The sequence below is a fragment of the Triturus cristatus genome, chromosome 1_1, assembly GCF_964204655.1.
Source record: "Triturus cristatus chromosome 1_1, aTriCri1.1, whole genome shotgun sequence".
In the NCBI taxonomy this organism is placed as follows: domain Eukaryota; kingdom Metazoa; phylum Chordata; class Amphibia; order Caudata; family Salamandridae; genus Triturus; species Triturus cristatus.
Window position 1 is genome coordinate 90296733 of NC_140579.1, and position 21414 is coordinate 90318146.

Sequence of the window (21414 nt, forward strand, 5' to 3'; positions counted from 1 at the left end):
GCCGATGTGCTCCATGTTGTACTCTGTACCAGAAATTACAAAAACATAGAGAACATTATATTTTCCCGGGAAAGCTATTACTGAATACACCACCTTTGTTTGTTAACTAAACTATTTTTCGCCCGAGTATGGGCAGGGACTACATTTTCGTGTTTACTAAAATTCTTAAGTTCAGTGCCATAATACTTTCCTTTGCTTTTCCTTTGGTAATTGAATTTTTGAATCATAGGAGAACCAACCATTCATTAATCTGTGTGTGGTTAAGTTGTGTTATGTTAGACGGCATGTTCACACAGGCTCTTGATCATAGATGAAAGAAAGCGTTAGTCGCCGCAGTAGATGGACAGAACAGCCCATTTGTAAAAATCTGCTGGTTTTCAGATGATTGGCGATTTCTTACAGATGCAGAAGCCTGGACTAAATATGCTCAGCCACCACAAATATGACGGCAGAAAATTACAAGGACAACCAAAACAGCAAGATGCCAACACCTCTTCTGAAAGGAAGTAAAGCTATTCTTCCAAAAGCCAATTTCAGATAAATAGTGCAAGCTCTGGCTCGTTGACCTGGATGGCAACACTGCTCACCAATTTACCAGGCAGCACCTTGGCACCCTTAAAAACATCACAAACTCAGTGGCTCGGCTTATGAAGGGCTTGAAGGTTACATCACTCCAAAGCCGAAGCAACTGCAGTGGCGTGCCTTCTAGGCGTATATCATTTTTAGAAATCTGTATCACATCCAAGTCCATCAAAATCAATACCTTCATATACCTGGGTAAAAAACTATATATCTCAGGTAACTAGAAGTATGCCCCATTAAAATGTACATGATTGAAAAGTGGAGGCAACCTTGGTGAAAATTTCGAGTTCAGTCAGTACAAATACTTATGGATGCATGTCTCTGTAATTTCAGTGAGATTCGAGATCTTATTATGAGGGGGTGAAGGCTTTAAGACTCTACCCACGACTGAGCAGCAGATTCAGCAGCTCTGTGCATAGATATGGATGCTGTGAAAGACTCTTCCCAAGCCGGGGGAAACACCATCTCTGTCAGATGCCATATTTAGTTTCAGAACACGCACTTGTACACTCTCCCGAACAATCTGCTGAGTAAAGTCCTCTTTTCGTAGGTCTAATATTTGGACCAGAACCGTGAGGAGGTTGTGAAACATTTGCAGGGTACATGTTGACAATTTGCTTCTCTGCAGAATTTTCCTATACTGAGAAGTCAAGCATCCTTTGCGAATATGTAGCAAACGTTTCCGCAACAGTCAAGGAGCGAGATGGTCAGTAGATAAAACTGTAGGTTGTTGCATCAGGCAACTTGAAGGCATTAGAAAAAATATTGGGGTTCATTGCAGTATTATGAGACTGCTATATTATACTTATTCAGACTCTAACTGGTCGTTATGCCTTGGCTGAGCAATCCAGGCAGGCAGCGAGCCTCACAGGAAGAGTTATTGAGGAATCAGCCCATCACGTAAGTTTGCTGACAAAAATTAGCTGAAAGGATTTTACTCCATTTTGTTTCTATTACAAAAGTGGTTTGGTAGGTATCAGTCACTGTTTAATCTCAAAAAAGAAAACAAGGACGCAAGTAACGTATGTATTGATACAATCACCTTGGTCTGCCATCTCCAGAATGGCAATATGAATGTTTTGCTTCACCAGAGCTGTGAGGTATTTTTGGTTCACCATCTCAGATTAGCATTATCAGTTTCATGTAGTTCCATCTGTGCTCCAGTTGGTTACCAGGACTTTCACAAAGAACATAGTGGCAGTGATTTAGAGGTCCTGTACATCCTTCCCTACCTAGTAGACAGGCTTGATGATGCCCCCACCCGTAGTTGGGAATAGAGAACATGGTAGAGACCTGCAAGGTCCTCCTGTCCCTCTAGTAGCTGATAACATTAAAAAAAGACCAAATAATCACAGTTTCAGAATTTTGACTTCATCGAGGTCTCTTTTACTGGGTAGTGTTGCTTTCCAGAAAGAAAACAGGAAATTCAGGGTTCTGTCTCTCGACCTTTTTGTATTCTGGAAGAATGCATGTCTATATCTTGTATTGCTGGATCCATCCGTATCTTCAGGCGTAACTTTGATGACTGGGAAGATCTTTCCCGTTCGTAACTGTACTGGCGTCACAGACCGTGATCAGTATTGATAACAGATTGTTGGTTATAATTTATAGCTCCAGTCTTTTGCTGCGACAAGGCTGGCAGTTGAAGCTTGTACTTACCATCTAGATTTATCGAATACATACAACTGATTGAGGTGGAATAATTTCTGTTTTTTTTGGATGTCACTGATTTTGGACACAGCGTTATAGCCCTGAAGAGTCAGAGATTCACGTTTGCTCTGATGAAACACGTGTCGACTGGCTGTTTGTTTGCTTTTCACACGATGACCTATTAAAGAACACAAAGACTTCTACGCTGGAGTGTTTCTATGTCAAGCTTAAGATACACTAATATTGTGTAATTTAATATTGTATGAGTGCACGGGATTGCTGTCAGTTGTTTATTATGTGTGGGGAGTTTCCCTCACAGATTGAGGGGTTTTAGGGTCTTCCCCTCCCTGTTAGCACCATACCCAATTGTTTACTTGTTTTTTGAATCACGTATATATAAGTGGTGCGCCATTTTCTTCCTGTCTATGAAAAACCCCATCTTTGTACACATACAAAGAGAAGTCGGTGACTGGTGCCTATCACAGAAGTAAACATTTGTTCATTTGCTTGCAGTGTGGATTTTAACAGTTATGGACTTTGCCACCTACCATAGAGGGGTGGCAGTTATCTTGGTATAGATCATTAAGCCTATGATTTTTGTCATTATTAAATAGCCCCTAGCATAGCTTATCTAACAAACAGTTGGAGTTCACTCTAGAGACACTGAATCCTTTCAGAGGAAGACATGATATACCTAAAATCATGTTTAAGTGATTTTTGTATAGAACTGTGCAATGTATTTTCTTGTTCAAATAATACCCAGAGGAACTTCTAGGCAGTGTGCGACCTCCTGAAAGTATGTGCGATGCTCCGCGTTATTCCGCTCAATGCCTGCCAGAATTCCTGTGATCACACCCTGACTAAAGTGATCTTTAGGTTTTCTACTGTCTTTGGACACCTTAAGAGTTAAATGCTATTGTAATGTTTAATGCAGCGTAACCGGAAGCATCTCTCAGACTAGCTATGCACACCAGTTTAAGAACTTCGAATTCTAACAAAAGACACACTGTAAAAAAAACTAGTTCTCACCTGAGCCAACTGGTCTTCGGCCAACACAGTTCCCCGTTCTTTATATTTAGCCTAAAAAATCAAACGTAAAAGAGAATGTGTTCAAAAGTAATTATCAATTAGAAAAATCTCTTTTAAACTGGTGTTGTTAGAGTGCAGGTACTGATGGTGCAGAAAGAAGCCGGTCTATTTCTTTTCTGAGCGCTCCTTCTAGTCAATTACCTGACCCTCCAGTCACAAACGGAGAGACAAATGTCCGTCTTTAGGCACACACACTCCGACACATTATGACACGGAGATCTCCCTGGACTGAACTCATTTTATTTTACCGATTCCTCACCAAATTAGGTACAGGTTGGCTAAGAGGCAGACATGCTATGGGTTCGTGATTTTCTTCGTGTGCATCAATGCTGTCTGGTGACCTTTGTAAGTGTTGAGACAAAATACTACTTCATTTGAGCAATAGTAAGGAGTGAACGGCCGAGATTGGCACAGATGGGCCCTCAGAACAAGCTCTCAGCCGTGAGATAGACTTGGTAGCGCGTGGGCACTACCCATGTCACCTAGGAAGTCAGTGATAGGAGTTGCAAATGAGACATCGTGTTAACAGGCTCTCCGTTTGGTACATATCCGTTCACACCAGGTGTTCGTGTTGGACAAGCACAGTGGTAAAATATTCCACTATAGAGGTCACACTTGGGACTCCGTGTTTGAGTAAGGTGCGGGATACATAGGGTATTAAGTGGCACTCATGCCCCACAATGAGTCTCCACTAGAGACAGGAGCTGGAAAGGCACGTTGGTGTCCCTCCTCGGGTCATACAGTCAGTGGATGAGTCAGGAGCTGGACATGTAGAGTTGTGAGTGTGCTCTCCTAAGATCACTTCGGGAGTCTGTGTCTTAGTCGGGCCCATGTAGTACAGCAAATGGACCTCCTCGGGTGGCGCTGGAAACACAGATTTGCTTCAGATCATACAAAGAATCAGTGGCTGCGTCAGGCACACATGCATGTATCAAGCAATCAGCGAGTAAGTCGAGAGTTGGACATGGATGGTAGTGAGTCGGTCATGCGTGAATGGTCACACACACACACACACACACACACACACACACACACACACACACACACACACACACACACACACACCCCCCCCCCCCCCCCCCCCCCCCTTCACAGTCAGAAGCTGGAACTATAATGGCGAGCTAGCTATCTTCAGGTCGGCCAGGAAGTCAGTGCTCGAATTAGGTGTTGCATACAAGGGTGATAAATGGCCCTACGCAGGCCAGAGAAAGAAAGTGTCAGTCTAAGAAGGTGTATATGCATGATGGTGCATTTGGTTCAGGGCAGTGGTTGAAGTGCATTTAAAAAGTATTGCGATCTGTGTTGATGCGCGCAAGCGGGCGTGGTGAGTGAGCATGTGGGTGTGGCTAATAACAAAATATTTTGTAACTTTTTTCAGTCTTTCACCTTCTGGTAAGGTAACTACATATAAAATAACACACAGCTTAAATGAAAATTAATGTCAATCAGTGGGAAATGCACTTTCGTAGATTATGAAGCCTCTATTAGTTAATGCACTGCACCAAATCCTGGTTGGTGCAGTGGAGAGTAGTGACTTGTGTATGTTTAGTGCTACATGGCCCCAGTCTGTGACAGAAAGCACTGTGAACACGCAAGTCAATACTTTAAACTTGCATTACACACAGTATAACATTGGCTGCTACAGAATGCATAAAAAAGTTTAGGATACAGTGTTTCCAAAAAGATAGTTTTTTTGCAGGCTGTAGTAGTGCCGTTTTTTAAAAAACAATCTTTTAAAAGAACACACTTCACAGCTTAGCTGGCAGCTCGCTACGTCACAGTAACCCGTAAAACGAAAGAATGAGTCATCAGGAAGCAATTTTTTGTAACTGTCTTTATACAAGCACACACTGCTCAGCTTTGTTGATAGCTCCTTCACAATACCTCTCAAAAAGAATAAATGTGTGTCACCAGGAAGCTTCAATTAAAGACGAAACCGGCTTCCAGGGGTCCTTCACATTTGCCGATTGAACATCTGTGAACATTTACACTTCTTTCAGGCAAGCAGGCACCCTGGCAAGAAGGCTTTGTTAGCTGTTTGCCCCTCCTTCGGTTTCACAGCACAGGAGACTCCCTGAATGACACTGCAGCTTGATGCATTTCAAATGTCGGAATTAGCCGCTCTGGGGTGGTTGACTTTTGACAAAAGTAGGGGGACTGTTCTCCTAAAATAAAAATAAAGAGTATGGGTACGTCATACCCCTCAAATCCACTTCCACCCCGCCCCCTACTTCTACCACTGGTTCAGGGTGCAGAATCACTTGAATGCTGCCCCCTCTTATTTATGAGCAACAGCAACTGCTACCGCGCCAAATCTCAGAAACAATCTGCGCTGCCGATAGGCGCTGCCTCTGATGCTTTTCCCACTGTTTCTGAAGATAATGGCTATGAATGGAGGCCATGTGCTACCAGTAGACCCACATGCAAGTGTATTGCCTGGTGTGCTCTGCTCCTGTATCCCAACGCGAGGGCTCAGGGTTGTACTTCAGAGCACGTTCCAGCATGTTACCAAGGGTGAAGGCCAACCACAACATACACACATCGTTACACACGCACAGGCATGTACATACACACAGTGGCACATGCACACACTTTTCAACTCATTAGGTCTCGCCTGAGCGCTAGCGCATGCGCTAGTTCAGGCGAGACCTTTAGTAAGCGGGTTTTCAAAGTGCTACCAGAGTGGCTTAAAGCCTGTGTGCATGTGAGCGTGAACATGCACAGGCCTCTCCTTTCGCGCGCACCACTCGCGTGTTTTTTTTTTTGCTCGCGCTTCTTGTTTTTTTTATTTATAAATCTCCGTTGTGATCTAAGGCCCATGCGCTGTTTTTTTTTTTTTGCACGTGCGGATGCATTCGGTTATCGCTCCGACATTTAGAATTACAAGCAGTTAATCAGGTCAGTCCACAGCTTTCCATACCAAAAAATGTAAACATTAAAAAAACTCTGCCTGTGACTTTAGTTTTTAATTGTCAAAATCTACTAAATCAGTCTGCTTGCGGTAATACTAACCAGCCATCTCAGAAGCTGTGACGATCTGTTTTTTTTTTTTATAGAAATGATCACAAAAATATATTAAGATTTCCCTATTCCTCCTCCTTTTGACTTCTGTACACTCTTTTCTTCCTGTACCCCTTCTTCGTGGGGTTCTTCATTGTCTGAATTCATCCTTCACACAGCACTGAAACCAGCACTATTGGCAATATCTGATGATATCAGAGCCATTATCGACCATGGTGGCCCAGCAATGGTGCTGTTGGATTTCTCTGCAGCTTTGGCATAGTCTCAAACTCTTTTCTCATCTCGCTCCTGTTTGAGAACAGAATTTGCATTCAGGCACTAAAACGGTTTTACTTTTTTCTCTCAGACTGCACTCGGGCTATGACTGTCCCCCCCTTTCCATCGCAAACTCTGTTAAGTTCAGTGTACTTAAAAGCTCCTCGTTGAGTCCTACTCCAAGATTTATGTCTCTTCTGTACCTCGTTCATATCTTTGGCTGCGACATTGTATCCTACGCCGACAACGCCTAAATCATTGTATCCCAATCTGAGAACATTCATTAAACTCAGACAAGCATTGGCATAGCAAATAGGCCTCGCTTTTGGGACCTTATAAGTGTTTAGCCATGCAACAATTGATGTTGTCGCACCAAGGATATTGTGCTGGATAACTAAACACTTATAAGGTTCCAAAGGCGAGACCTATTGGCTATGCCAATGCTTGTTTTTAGGTTGCTCCTGGGCAGCGCACGCGCTGCTCTGCGAGGTATGCTGTATTCGGAGTATGGAGGTGAAGCTCCGCCCACTCTTCGCCCCTATTTTTTCTTGGGCTGTGTCATTGTCCTTGGTAAATGCTGGCTTCTGATTCATTTATAGGCTTGGTAGTCCCTGCTTAGTACCGCCTTGTCTTCATTTGTAACCTCCCATGGCGACACCCCCCCTTACCTGTGTTGCTGCTTGGTAGGCCTGAATTACAGCCTCCAAGCACTATTTTGTTTAATGCTTTTCCCTGCCTGCTTGCGGGACACGCTCTTTCGTAGTCTGTGTGCTCGTTCGTGGGCTTAATTTATATTTTCATAGCACGCCACAGAGGCAGCAGCGCCTTAGGTTTATTTGTGGCGCCAAACGCGGCTGCATGTTTTTTTCCCTATTTTTTAAACTTTGTTTGTAAAAGCGCACCATGCTGCACTTTCAAGTTAATGGTGGCCACGACCCTTTCTTTACACGAGCCTTGTCTAAGGAAAGTGGCATGGCCGCCATTAATGTGACAGTGCTGCATGGGGCGCTTTTGCAAACAACCATTTGAAAATGCAATAGGTCTCACATTTAAGAGTTTAGAAAATGAGAGACCCATTGCATTGCAAATGCTTGTCTTCCATTCTGTTTTGTCCTGGTAGTTCGGTCTAGAAATCTGCTTCTTTCCTGTCATCGCCACCAAGTGAATTTTTAGCCCAATTTCTCTCCTCAGCGACCCAGAAGAAACAGTGGAATTCGCCCAAATAGCCCTTCGTTAAACCGTTTCGCTAAACCATGTCCAGTTATCCACTGTGACAGGGGTCTCTCTTGGGGGACTGGTGTCTGGGGGTGGTGGGGGAGCTTCTCCTACATTGCCTCACCCTCTCTGGGTTTCGCTAACTGGAAACATAATGGCCGGGTTTTCTGTTACTTTGAATTTTCATTTCTTCCATGTTCGCACAGGTTGCACCCCACATCTGCCAACACCCTCCGTGGTAGGTGATGACCAGTCTGCAGCGGGGAGCCAGTCACTTCACACACCTGTCGGCATCACAGGTGATCACACACTGTTCATATCACAAGTTGTGTTTATATAGCGCCCCCTCCAGTTTCCAGCTGCCCTTTGGCGCTTTTGGAGTTTGCGGGTGTATTGAGGGGCTGGGCACAGCAGAGGGGGCAGCTTTGAGGATTAGATCTTGTGCCCCACTGGTTTCTACACGACAATAACTTGATTTTTATACAGGATTTCACATCTCATTTCATTTCTAAGCACTGTAAATGACAGGGGTTAGTGGTGTGGTCCAGAATATTGTCACATCAATATTGTGTCCTAAATTATTAATTAAAAATAGAAAATTCACACTGAATGGGAAGATATTTTTGTACACGGTATCTAGAACACAATATGTATGTCATGCTATATTACTGTATAAAATATTCTGGAAAACAACTGCTTCTATACAGCGCTTAATACCAAGTGTCTGGTTGTATAATGCCTTCAGAGTCTGGGCACCCTCTACGGGTGGCCGGTTATTTTTATTTCGTGCCCCCTCCCTCCCCCACCCTCCTACGTCGCAGGGGCCTGAATTACGCCCCTGCCATGGACATAGGGTACCTTTTGGTGGGCCTCTCTCTGCCAGCAATATCAAATAAACTGTGTTGCTTTTCTGTTTCCTTTTGCTTGGGAAAGCAGCAAGGCTTTCTCTGGCGTTTAAATGTTTCTTATTCCATGACATTGCACGAGTTCTGCCAGGCATACAATGGGTTGGGTTAAGGAATGATGCCCCCCCGCCCACCACAACAAGAAACCATGTCCCTCACACACCCACACGACGGGGCTGCGGCGGCCTGCGTTATGTCCTGTGGTGGTGATGTCAGCTGTATGTTTCCCTCCTCCAGTCTGCCCTGTGGGTGTTGTCTGTTGCTGCTGACAGTGCTTAGCTTGTAAAACAATAACTGCCAGAGCCCTCGTCAGGAGGCCACCACAGCATGCACGGACCTCAGCCCCTTCCCGCGCAGCCCATCACAGAATCAACACAACTACTAACCATCACACTGCTTCAAGTCTGACAATTCAGACTGGTCAAGGCCCCCAAAGCTATAAGAGTAGCTTGGGCGGCAGGTATTAGCTGTTTTAAATGCATATTGAAATAATAATCAACAGTTGTTCTGTTCCTCTTTAAAATACACAATCAGCCCCACTATGTGGCAGCTGGCGTAAGTGCCGGTGTTGATAATTAAGTGCTGGTGCCAAGCACCGGAATCCACCGGCTTTAATTAAGCACTGGCAGCTGGGTGTCCGACTGTCCTTTCTTTCTTCAGTGGTACTCTTCGTTAGATCCCGAGATGTCAGCTGCATTTTTTCCTTCTCAAGGCAGCCTGTGTGTTATCTGTCTGTAGCTGCCGGGTCGAAGTCGGTCAGACTTTCATTTTCCTTGCTGGCACGCTCTTATGTGGTGTGGTGTTGACATCGGCTACATGTTTTCCTCCTCAAGGCAGCCTATGGTCGGAGCTGTGACCTGGAAGTATTGGTGCACTGTGCTTTAGAAATCTTATGTTTTTAATATAAACTTGAAAGGGACTTACATCCTGCCTCCTCTCGTTCCAGCCTTCTCATTGTTTCCTGTGCGTGCCACTTACCTTTCCTCCATTTCTATTGGTTGCAACATATTTTCCTGCATTTATCAATGCTTGTTCCTCGTCTGATTCTCTTATTTTCCCAACACCGAAATATAGTTAACATCCGCTTTGATATAACTATATTTTCATAAAGTTTTCCCTTTCACTCATGCAGCATATTTATATAAAAATGTATCCCCTGGAGAGAATAAGTGATTTGCAAAGAATCACAGGTTGTTGTGCGGCACCGCCGAGACTAGAACCAGGATCCCCAGCTCTGACCGCATCATCTCCACTCCTGTGTTATCTGTCAGGGAGCTCTTTCCTTCTCCCAGATGATAAAAACAGCTCTTTCTTCATGACATCGGCGAAATCAATGCTTGTCTAAATAATAGACCTGTCCACTTTGGAGCATTCTGGCTTTTTTTTAAGTCTCCTAGAATCTTTTAATTATACTGTGCAAAACTTTTTGGAGCGATTTTGTATTCACGGTTATTAATGTAGGCTTTACTTTTATGTTCCGTATGCATCAATAACATTATAGTGACCTCGCCCCAGCCCACCTCACATGTTTAATTTCTTTTTGGGGATCGCTTTGGTGTTACATTCATGCTAGCTAAACAGTGCAGGAGTGCAATATGCACTTTCAAACTTTACAACTTAAGACTTTAAAGTTTGGAGCATGGAAGGTTGAAAACTTTTCGGTGTTCATACTTATGACCAGCACACCACTTTACTGCGTGGACTTAAATATTTCACAAATACGCACAGGTTGTGTTATTTCCACTCCAGGCTACTACTGAGGGGTGACCTATCCCTATTAATTCCACTGCAGATTACTACTGCAGGGTGACCTCTCCCCAACTAAGCTAACCTATTTATACTCTGGGTCCCCAACAATCATATTGTACTGCAAGCTTCCTTTCCTCACCTTCGCCTACAGAATATTACAAGCGCACACCATAAGTGTCATCCAGCACAAAGTCAGCAAGAACACAGCTCCACCTCAGCACCAGAGCATCCCCCACCTCGGCACCAGCACAACCTTACCTCAACAACAATTCAGCACCAATACAGCACTACATCAGCATCACCTCAACAAAACAACTCACTGCACACTCAACTACACCTAATCACCACCACCTCAGTATCACTCAGCATCATAGCTTTAAAAAATTGCCAAAGCCAATCGGTTGGCTAAACACTGATGAGGTCACACAGGCGAGACCTATTGGCTATGGCAATGCTGGTTTATATATGCTTGCCATCCACAGTGCTTCAATGTCTCTGGTGACTGCCACACAGCTTCCGCCCAGCCTTGCAAGACAGGGTTTTCTCCGATAAACCCTCATCATCAGAATCTCCTGCAAAACGCTGACCCAACTTCAAGAACTCTCATTCTACTAGGAGAGTTCCAGTATCAAAACGAGTACCGGTAAGTTGCTGTCATTTAAAGCACTGCACTCTTCTACTACACTGCTATAACCTTTAGTTGTTAGTTGGTGCATCTTCCTGATTACTGTTCTGTCCCTTGCTGCTCAGCCATGAGTGATGTCACTTGGAATGTTGAGTGTGTGGGACTGGAGGAGTTGGCAGTTGGATGAGCAGGGAGGCTGCTCCTGGTGGGGCTTTACAGGAGATCTACATGGGCTTTATATGAGCATTACATGGACTTTGTGACTAACCAATAAACCTGCAACTTGTTCTACGTGACCTGTCTACGAGACAATCTTCATTATTACACTGGCGACGATTTGGAAGGACTTACGCGTGTGTTACTTCAAAGGTTAATGGTTTCTGAAGCCTAAATGATTTACAAGTAAAACTTCAAAAGAACTTACAAGCTGGTATTTGAGGAACCTGTGTGTTGCTGATGGAAACTGTACTGGAACTAAGGATGTGAGTAAAAGAAATTTAAACTTATCAACTGGAACTAGCTGTACATTTGAGGAAGCTGACACTTCAGAGCCCCACCAGTGACCACTCCATCGGTCGCCCTAATAAGTGAGTGCCAGTTCCTTTTGAAACTTTCTATACAAGAATCTCTTGTTCTCTGCACGTTAAAGAGAACCTACATGTTGAGGAGGGATGGTTGTGAATACCCTTTCACTTTCTATTACTAGTCAGCGAAAAGTTACTGTAGAAATCCAACTATTATGGAAGAGTTGCTTTGCCCCAGCTATCTGTTTTGGGAGTGGCGATAGACACCCTGGTCAGCTGTTTTGAAGTAAATACTAGAGTTGGGAATTGTTTGCTCCACGGCTCTCCAGAGGAAGCAATGACGTATGCTGGTTAAAACTGACACCCCGGTGAGGAGTTACACAAGAGTGGTGCAGTGAGATGCTGTGAATGTGAGCCTTGGCGATCCAGAGTAAAAGGAGAGACGCGCTGTGGAGGAAATCTGCACTCCTGTGTAAAACTATTGGAGGGGTATTGTACACTATCTGTGAGTATTGTTGCTCTATATGAGTTGAACCGTGTTGTCTTTTGGGCCCCTGGGGGGCGAAGACAGGGTGGAAGGCTTCTATAAGAATCATCTTACCGTACTTGATTTGCTGTGCTCTGTTACCACTGTGTCGGAGCCGTTGGTGCGAGGGATGTTCGTTGGTGCAAGAGATGTTCGTCCTTCGTTCCCATCCTGAGAGTGATGACGCAATGGAATCTTCTTCCTGACCAAGATCAAGCACGTAACACGATACACACGGTGCGCGCTGCACTGTTGATCTACTTTCGTCATCTACGAGATGATCTGCGAGACGTCAGCACGCTCACGCGTACTTTTGGCATCCATTTTGGATTGGGAGATTTCTGTGAGATCACTCACATTCTCGCTGTGTGTTCATGAAAGCGCATGTTTCGTTTTCATGCCAAATGCTCTGATCTTCACAAGTGAGCATTTGGGGTCAGTGACATGACATTACATGAATAGCATGTTTTAAGACATTATTGTACAAAGTTGCTGGAGGACAGTTATTTCAAGTATTTTTTTTTCATGGTTATTCGTTGTGCGGGGGAGGTACACAGTGCACGGTTGAGCAGCTACATCAGCATGGAAGTACACAGTGCACATTTGAGGAGCAGTTCTTCACGTTGACTTATTGCTTTTGGCTCCTTTTCATTTTTTTTTTTTTTGTCGCATTTTTGCATTGGTACACTCAGAACTGTGACTATGGATTTGTTTACATGGTTATGCATCCTGGTGACTTTGACTTCTGGCGTATGGGAGTCCCACTTAATCATCGGGTGAGAGGTCGCTCACCGGCGTGTGCGCAGTTTAAATGTTTTATAGTTATAGTATTAGTATCTCTATTTTAGTCCTAAATTCACTCTATTTTACATTTTATTTTATGGTCTTGCTTAGTTTCAAAGGGAGGTGTATTCCCCTATAGGGTGGTGTGTTTACCCTATTACAGTATTTTGAGTTTTGGAGTATCATAGGGAGGTGTATTTTCCCTATTACAGTCTTCGGTGAGTTTTTGGGAGGTGTTTTCCCCTATAGGGAGGTGTTTTCCCCTATTACAGTGTTCAGAGTTTCATAGGGAGGTGAGTTCCCCTATTACAATGTTCTATGTGTCTAAGGGAGGTGTATTCCCCTATAGGGAGGTGTGATTCCCCTATTACGTTGTTTTGAGTTTTGGAGTATCATAGGGAGGTGTATTTTCCCTATTACAATGTTCGGTGAGTCTTTGGGAGGTGTTTTCCCCTATAGGGAGGTGTTTTCCCCTATTACAGTGTTCAGAGTTTCATAGGGAGGTGAGTTCCCCTATTACAGTGTTCGGTGAGTCTTTGGGAGGTGTTTTCCCCTATAGGGAGGTGTTTTCCCCTATTACGTTGTTTTAGTTTCTAAGGGAGGTGTATTCCCCTATTGGGTGGTGTGTTTACCCTATTACTGTTAGTTTGTTGGTGGTGAGTACCCATCTTATTAGTTTCCCTAGGGAGGGGGATGGGGCTCATTCATTCTTTTGCTAAAGATATTTTCTTGTGAGTATTTTCTGATTTGATGCCGCTCGTAGGCTTTAATACTGTGAAATCTCCATCGGGGTTGCATTGGTGGCAAAGCAACAAGCTGCAGGAGGACACGAACATTTTAACTTTGTTTTAATCTTCACTTGAGTTCTGGGACTGCGAGGACCAGGGCGCCGTGCGAAGAGTTTACCGGACGCACCTGGGTCCTCTTCCTGACTCCTCCTCTCTTTCACTATTTAAATCATACCCACTCTCGCGTTAGCGGGACGCGTGCGGGGCTAAGTCCGGGGCGAAGCCCGGGCCAAGGGCGGGCCCGTTTAAGCCCGTTCAAGCACGGTTAAGACCGGACCGGGCTTAGTCTCTTGGATTTGTATTTTGGTGTCTAATCTTGGAATAAGGCCACAATTACTATGGATACCCGAGGTAAATGTACAAGAGCACAACCGTTTGTAGCCGGCACTTTGGACAGTTTTATTATAAGGGCGAATTCTGTTGTAGAAGGTGAATTGAATATGTTAGAAAGGCGCCTATCTGATGGGATTAATAGTACTAGGAGGTCTTCGCTGGGCTTACTTGCTTCTGTTAGATCCCCATCGAACTTGGATGATTCACATACAGCACTCCTGGATTCTATCGATCAAACAATTGAATCAGTCATACATGACCTCAGGACCAGTACTTCCTCAGGCAGAGACAAACTCCAATCTATTCCGGAGTGTATACCCCCTCTTAGGCTCGAAGTATCATCTGATTTAAATTTTAGCAATACTCATGTGACACACCAGGGAGCAGTCCCTAAAAGAAAACGTGAGGGGAATTTGAAACAAGGGAAAAAACCAAGACTGGACCGCTCTCATAGCAGTACCGTTAATACGACGACAAACACCCCAATTAGGCTAGCTACAAATAACAGGGTGACATCCACTATACCTTCGGTGACAACCCTCCCCCATTCTGAATCCCTCGTATCTCCTGAAGACAGGGACGATGGTCCCGATCAGGGGAATGTCTGCTTTAATGATACCTTAAATAACATTCTTAAGGGATTTTTCACCCCAATGATGGCTAGGTTCGATGCTATTGAGGCAAGGCTTAAAGAAATTGAAAGGGTAATTCTAGACACAGCCAACTTACGTGGGAGTGGAGGTATAATCTCTAGTGTATCTGTGAACAATTTGAGAGATCCCCAACCCTCTTCCCTTCCCACATCTGTAGCCTCGAAAACCCCTTCCCGGACGGAATCTATTCTATCTGGTGCATCACCTTCCACATTCAATTCCCTCCCTTCCTCCATTGCCATTCCTTTACCTGCCCAAACTCAACCACCTACTATAACTAGAACTCCCTCTTGAGTTTCTAAATCAAACCACATAGATGAACCTGGAACTTCTAGAGATCTTGGTAATTGCACTTGTGAAGAGGTGCCTAGTCTAAGCTGGAAAAATGTGATAAACCTTCCTCCTGAAGCATCGCCCTATGTTATTGTTCTAACTGGCGTCCCAGAACTTACTAACCCCGAACTAGAGACTTATGCTTCTCTTAAAAAATAAAGTGACTAGCTGGCTCAACACACACAGACCTCTCCCTCCTAATGTAACTTCTGAGGTTCTAATGGTGAGGAGGGTTTCTTGGTTGGGAATTACTACAAAGAAAATCAAGGGTGATTGCATTACAGTGAATTTTAGAAATCCCCAGATTGTTTCTTATATTTTTAATTGGTATGGTAATACTGGAGTTACTACTATTAAACCCTTACCATTGTCCTTCTTTTATCCGCCAACTACTACTTTTTCCCACCCTGAGATTGACGGAAACTGGACTAGGGTTGGACCCTCTCCTCTTAGAGGAAGACAGAGGCACATTCGTTTTGATGTGCCTACACGAGGCAATTACTTATGCAATAACAGATATGCTTGTCTTGAAGAGGTTGACTGACTAAGTCCAGAGGTTGTTATTCCCAATTCCCCTACTGTTTCGATGACGCCTTCTAAGCAACATTGTATCTCCACTCCCTCGTGTGTTACCTCTCCAACTGTTTCCTTGATTCCATACGAACCCTCCACGTGTAAAAAACCAGATCTTATTCTAGTTTCACTACCCACGCATAAAATTCTTTCGTGGAATATAGCCGGCCTAGCTAGCAAACTTGATTGCCCTTTGTGGGGCTCTTTTATAGATTCCTATCACATATGTTGTTTCCAAGAGACATGGGCGAGGCAAGAATGTCTTCGACTGGGCTTTGCATCTTTTTCTATTCCGGCTGTGTGGGGGGGTAGAGGCCGCCCTTCTGGCGGCCTATCCATCTGGGTTGTCACTCACTTGGGCTGTAGTGCTAAGACCCTGGAAACTGGGTCCGAGGATGTCCTTTGCTTGTTATTAGATTGGTCACAAGGCACAAAGTTGGCAGTGATTAATGTGTATTCCAGGCCCATGAATGTGTGTGCAGAATCTGGGGTGATTGATGTTGTATCTAATGTTCTAGCCAAGATCCCTGAGGGTACAATGTTCATTCTAGCTGGTGATTTAAATTGTCATTTTGAACCACTCCAGGGGCTGGTGGACCAAGCAAATCATGAGGAGGATGAAATATGGCATATTCCAAAGGTTGTGGGCCCAATGGCTCGGGCTTGGGCCCCTTTGGCCCTCCAAATCACCTCTTTGGTGATGACCCATTCTATTAGGGCTTGTAATGGCCGAAAATTCGGATAATCCCTCTAGGCCTACGTTTAATAAACCTGGGCGGGAGGCCAGACTTGATTATATTTTTGTCCAATGCAAGGAGTGGCACAGAGTTGTTGATTTTAAGGTCCTCTCTAGGGGTGAGAGTGACCACAATCCATTGGTCCTGGAAGCATCTTTAGCGGGTGTGTGTCCTGTTGACTTATGCTCAGTACCTAAATCTCTAACACTGAGCAAAGCTACCCTGACAAACAATAAACGCAGAATCAAATGGGCGAAATTGGCTGCTAATCAAGGTGGACTCTCCCAAATCTATGCGAGGGTTGGTTGTGCACTGGATGATGTAATAGAAATTATGGACCAGTCTCACTCCCCTGATTTTTATTGTCGAAAATTGGCTGATGTCAACAAAGAACTATTTTCCACCTTAGCTGATACATTTAATCCACCTGCCCGCTGTACCAAAAGGATCTGTAGAGGGCCTAAATGGTATAATAGGGCTTGTAGATCGGCTGAAGTGGATTTGCTGGATGCAATAAAAAAGAGAGCCAACAGGGAGGATATACAACAAAAGAGACGTATCTATAAGATTTTAATTTACCATGCCAAACTTGAGTGGGCCTCAGAAACTTGGGACAAATTAACATCTGCACTTCAATGTAGAGACTCACGGAGATTTTGGTTGATTGTCTCTACAGGTGCAACCGAATCCGTTCCAGCTGTGAACCCTAATATTGCTTCCGAAGTCTGGGAAGAACATTTTAAGGCTCTATATAGGGGGGTTTTTTCCCCACCCCTTCCTATTCAGCTTACTGATGTCCATGTTTATTTTACCCTGAGTGAGGTTCAACTCGCCATATCAATGCTCCCTCCGGGAAAAGCTCCCGGTTTGGACGGGGTTCCGGGCGACCTGTATAAACACGAACCAAGAGTCTGGGCACCATACCTTACTGCATTATTCAATGCTATTCTTGGGGGTATGCCAGTTCCCCATACTTGGCTTGGCGCTGAAGTCGTCCCTATTTTTAAAAAAGGGTCCCCTCTACTCCCTGGCAACTACAGGCCTATCAGTCTGATAGATGTTGCCCAAAAACTCTTTTCAAGGCTGATCCTAAATCATCTTTTGGACTGGATGGAGGAGTTTGAGATCCTGAGTCCCTATCAGGCAGGATTTAGAAAGAGCGTTTCAACAACTGATCAGATTTTTAGATTATGTATGCTCTTTTGGAAGGCAGTTGGGGTGGAGGGGGGCTCGCTCTATACTGTCTTCGTTGATTTACGTGCGGCTTTTGATTTGGTTCCACGCACGAAACTTTGGGCAGTGCTGCGGGATTTGGGTCTTCCAGCATCCCTTTTGCAGATTATAGTGCGTCTCCACACTAATAATTTTGCAAGGGTCAGATGTGGGAGTGACGGAGGTTTATCAGCTAGTTTCCCCGTCGAAAGGGGGGTAAGGCAGGGTTGTGTTTTGGCACCAACCCTGTTTTGCCTCTATGTAAATGGACTCATCTCCCATCTGAATGAAGTACCAAATCGAGATGCCCCACGACTCGCTGGCATAGGTATCTCAGCTATTATGTTCGCCGATGATACCTTGCTACTCGCCAAGACTCCTATGGGTGTCCAGCGCGTTCTGGATGGCTTTGTCTCTTTCTGTACTGATCGGGGGCTAGAGATTAACACGGCCAAAACTAAATTCATGATCTTTAACCCTCCCAGGTCATCCCGTCCTAATCCTGTCATCCATGGTATCAGCTTAGAAAGAGTTCATACGTTTGAGTATCTTGGATTGACCCTGAATGAAAAGATGTCATGGTCCCACCATCAAATAAAATCAAATATAAAGTTAACCCAAAAGGTGGGGGGTATTTTGAATTTATGGAAAGGATCCATGACACATCCTATTGGAGCGCCATTAGAAATTTATAAATTGCAGGCCCGTGGGGCAGTAATATACGGTGGTGAACACTGTTCCCACTAACCTGCGTGCGCGGGCGCGCGCGCACGACGGTCACCCGCAGCGCGCAGTGTCCTGCATTTGGCGCGCACACTGCGAGACATCCCTACAAGACCCTTCGCGCCGCTGTATTTTTAAACGCGAGCGGCGCGAAATCCCGGCGTGAGGCAGGGGGAGAGACATGGTGCTTGCAGGCGTGCAAAGCCCATTGTGCTTAAAGGGCTTCTGCTTCAGCCCCCCACACCCCCGTCGTGTGTCAGCCCGGCTGAGCCAGCTTCCCGCACCGAGTACTTCACGGGTCTTTAAAAGACCATTTGCATGTCAATGAGCTTTGTCGTATTGGACTCCTCTTCCCAATGGTTCCCGGACTACCAAAAGCACTCCGGCCCTCATTTGCACTCTGAGAAAAGTCACTTCTACTTCCTTTTCAAAAGCCCACAGTCTTCCCCGCACCGCGCTTTTCTAACGAAAGAGTAGAGCAAGTTTAAAAACACGCTGTGTTTTTAAACTTGCTCTACTCTTTTGTTGATGTACCGGAAGTAATTTAACCAAACCCCGCTTGCTGTGTATAAGAGGCCAATCACTTGCCGAACGACTTAAGAGTGCAGTCATGCCGTCGCCTGTATCACTGTATATTCAGCAATTTTATTAGTGTATGCTGTTTGTTCCATGACACAAACATCACACATTCTGCATAGAACTGACTAGTAAGTGCCTCCTGTTTTTATTTTTTTAACGCTCTTGGCTGTATTGTTTCTGTTGTGCCGAAGTTCCAAAGAGCAGACTTCCAACAATATGGTTTCAAGCACCTTTTCATATTTTAATATCCGAAAGTGATCAATATTGTGCTCCCAAAAAATGTTATGTCAGGGTTTTTCTGGAAGCCATAAAAGCAATGTTCTTTATTTACTAGATATTTAACTTACTGCAAATACGTTATTGACAGTACATTTCTTCAGTTACTCCTATAAAGTGATTGAAAAATTAGGAATACGGGCACCTGAATGCTGCACAGGATGTGCCATCAGCACCAGGACTGCAGAATTCTCTTATCTAGCGCTTAGGGTATGTCCGTATGGAATTCTTTTCTGCTAGAACACTGCTCCTCTGCCATGCCACATGGAAGCGTTTCTCATAATTTAGCCATCGCCGTATTAAACACATATTTCCACATTAGCAGCCTCTGTTTGTGTATGGGTGAGGGAGAGAGGCAGCTGTGTATGCCTGAGGTAGTGTGTGTGTTTGAGGGAAAGAGAGAAAGACATCAGTGTATGTGAGAGAGACATCAGTGTATGTGAGAGACAGCAGTGTAAGAGAGACAGCAGTGTGTGTGTGTGTGTGTGTGTCCTAGAGAGAGACAGCAGTGTGAGAGAGACAGCAGTGTGAGAGACAGCAGTGTGTGTGTGTCCTAGGGAGAGCATGGTGTGTGAGAGAGACAGCAGTGTGAGAGAGGCAGCAGTGTGAGAGAGGCAGCAGTGTGAGAGACAGCAGTGTGTGGGTGTGTCCTAGGGAGAGCATGGTGTGTGAGAGAGACAGCAGTGTGAGAGAGGCAGCAGTGTGTGTGTGTCCTAGGGAGAGCATGGTGTGTGAGAGAGACAGCAGTGTGAGAGACAGCAGTGTGTGTGTGTGTCCTAGGGAGAGCATGGTGTGTGAGAGAGACAGCAGTGCCAATAGCTTAAACTCTCGCTAATGCTATTGGCATTTTAAATGACAATGCGTTTTATTTATGTTTTTAAAAACAAAAGCAAAAAGAAAAGGCATTGTCATTTACGATGCCAATAGCTCAAAATTTCGCAATTGCGCGAATTATTGCATTGCAAATGCTGGTGTTTTTACTGTTACTTATTAGCTGAAACAACGTCCCTCGCTTTACCTTCCAGTGGCTCCCCTTACCCCCCCCACAACACTGCTCGCAGGCCCCTTGCTTTCCTTGAATCTCCCTGTGCATCCCCTCCCACCTCACCACCCCTCCGAGGCCAAGTGTCCACTGTTCATATGGCGTTTATGTTGTGAAGGTGAGGAAATATGAATTTTGTGATCAGTTATGTCCCCTATCGTAGACCCCAACGGCTCCATGTGCATGCTATAAGTACATGTATGTTCCCTCCAGTTCCAGTTATGAAGACGCAAATACATGTGCGTCCACCGTCAACATGTCCTCTTTCAGATCCGCCATGAATGGGTCAAATATTCCATTCCTAAGTATGAAAGGCCACCGACTTTATGTGGTTCACTTTCCTCATTTTACAGATTCAGGCGAGTAGGCCCTGAATTCTGCCATCAAGCCTTTTCCTGCCTTCTGCCTCTGAAAGCTCCAGTCCGAGCCCGCATCTGTATCCATGAACTTTGTCCTACTCCCTGCGCGGCTAACGGTGCCTGATCCAGCCTGTTGCCTGCCAAAAACTGTATTTCACCTTCAAGATTATCTGCTCCGCTCCTCATCCGATGCATTCCTGTCTAGGAGTTTAGGTAAACATTCTTCCAGCTACCGTGCAAAGGGCCAGGCCTCACTGTTCTCATGCAAGTAATTCATAGCCCCTGTTACCATGGAAGATTCCTGCCCCCTCGCATCTCATGCAGACACTTAGACGCTTGTACACGCACTAACAGTCAGTATAGAATAGATTTCATCCTAGAGACCTTTCCTTTTGGATAATACAGTTCTTTAAACATAAGATATTAGATATGATTTGGGATTAGGTTGACATGACCCCCCAGACTTCTGTCTCCACATGTAGAGCTAAATGTCAAGTCCCCTTCACCCTCTAGTTGCACGTCAATCACACGTCATGCGGCTGCGCGCGCATTTCTGCCAACTATTTCTGCTGACATTGCAGGATTCTCTTATGGATCCACCCACTTGTGACATCATGTTTAATGACGTATTTAGTTACGCCTATGTTTACGCCTTTTTTCATTACGTATGTGTATCATATCTGTATTATCAGCTGTTACGCCTCTTGCATCTGTCTTAATGTAATGCTTTCCGTATAAATACCATTACTTGTCAATAATGTATTGCCTTCCCTTCCTGAACCTTCGTGGTGATGGAATTTGAAGCCTGCAGTTCGAACTGTAATTCCTTTGTAGAGGAATAAAGCCTTTTAGAACCTCTAATACCACGGATTCTGCCTCTTA

General features: G+C 44.7%; 1 protein-coding gene across 3 annotated transcripts in view; it reads right to left on the reverse strand.

The window, feature by feature from the left end:
- LOC146869569 (vacuolar-sorting protein SNF8) overlaps window positions 1–21414 on the reverse strand; it is a 240353-nt gene that overhangs the window by 203907 nt on the left and 15032 nt on the right. For all 3 annotated transcript variants that reach the window (XM_085606283.1, XM_085606313.1, XM_085606301.1), the window contains exon 2: window positions 3262–3312. In XM_085606283.1, coding sequence (XP_085462409.1) covers window positions 3262–3312 — 51 coding nt within the window. The remainder of the gene's footprint in view (window positions 1–3261; window positions 3313–21414) is intronic.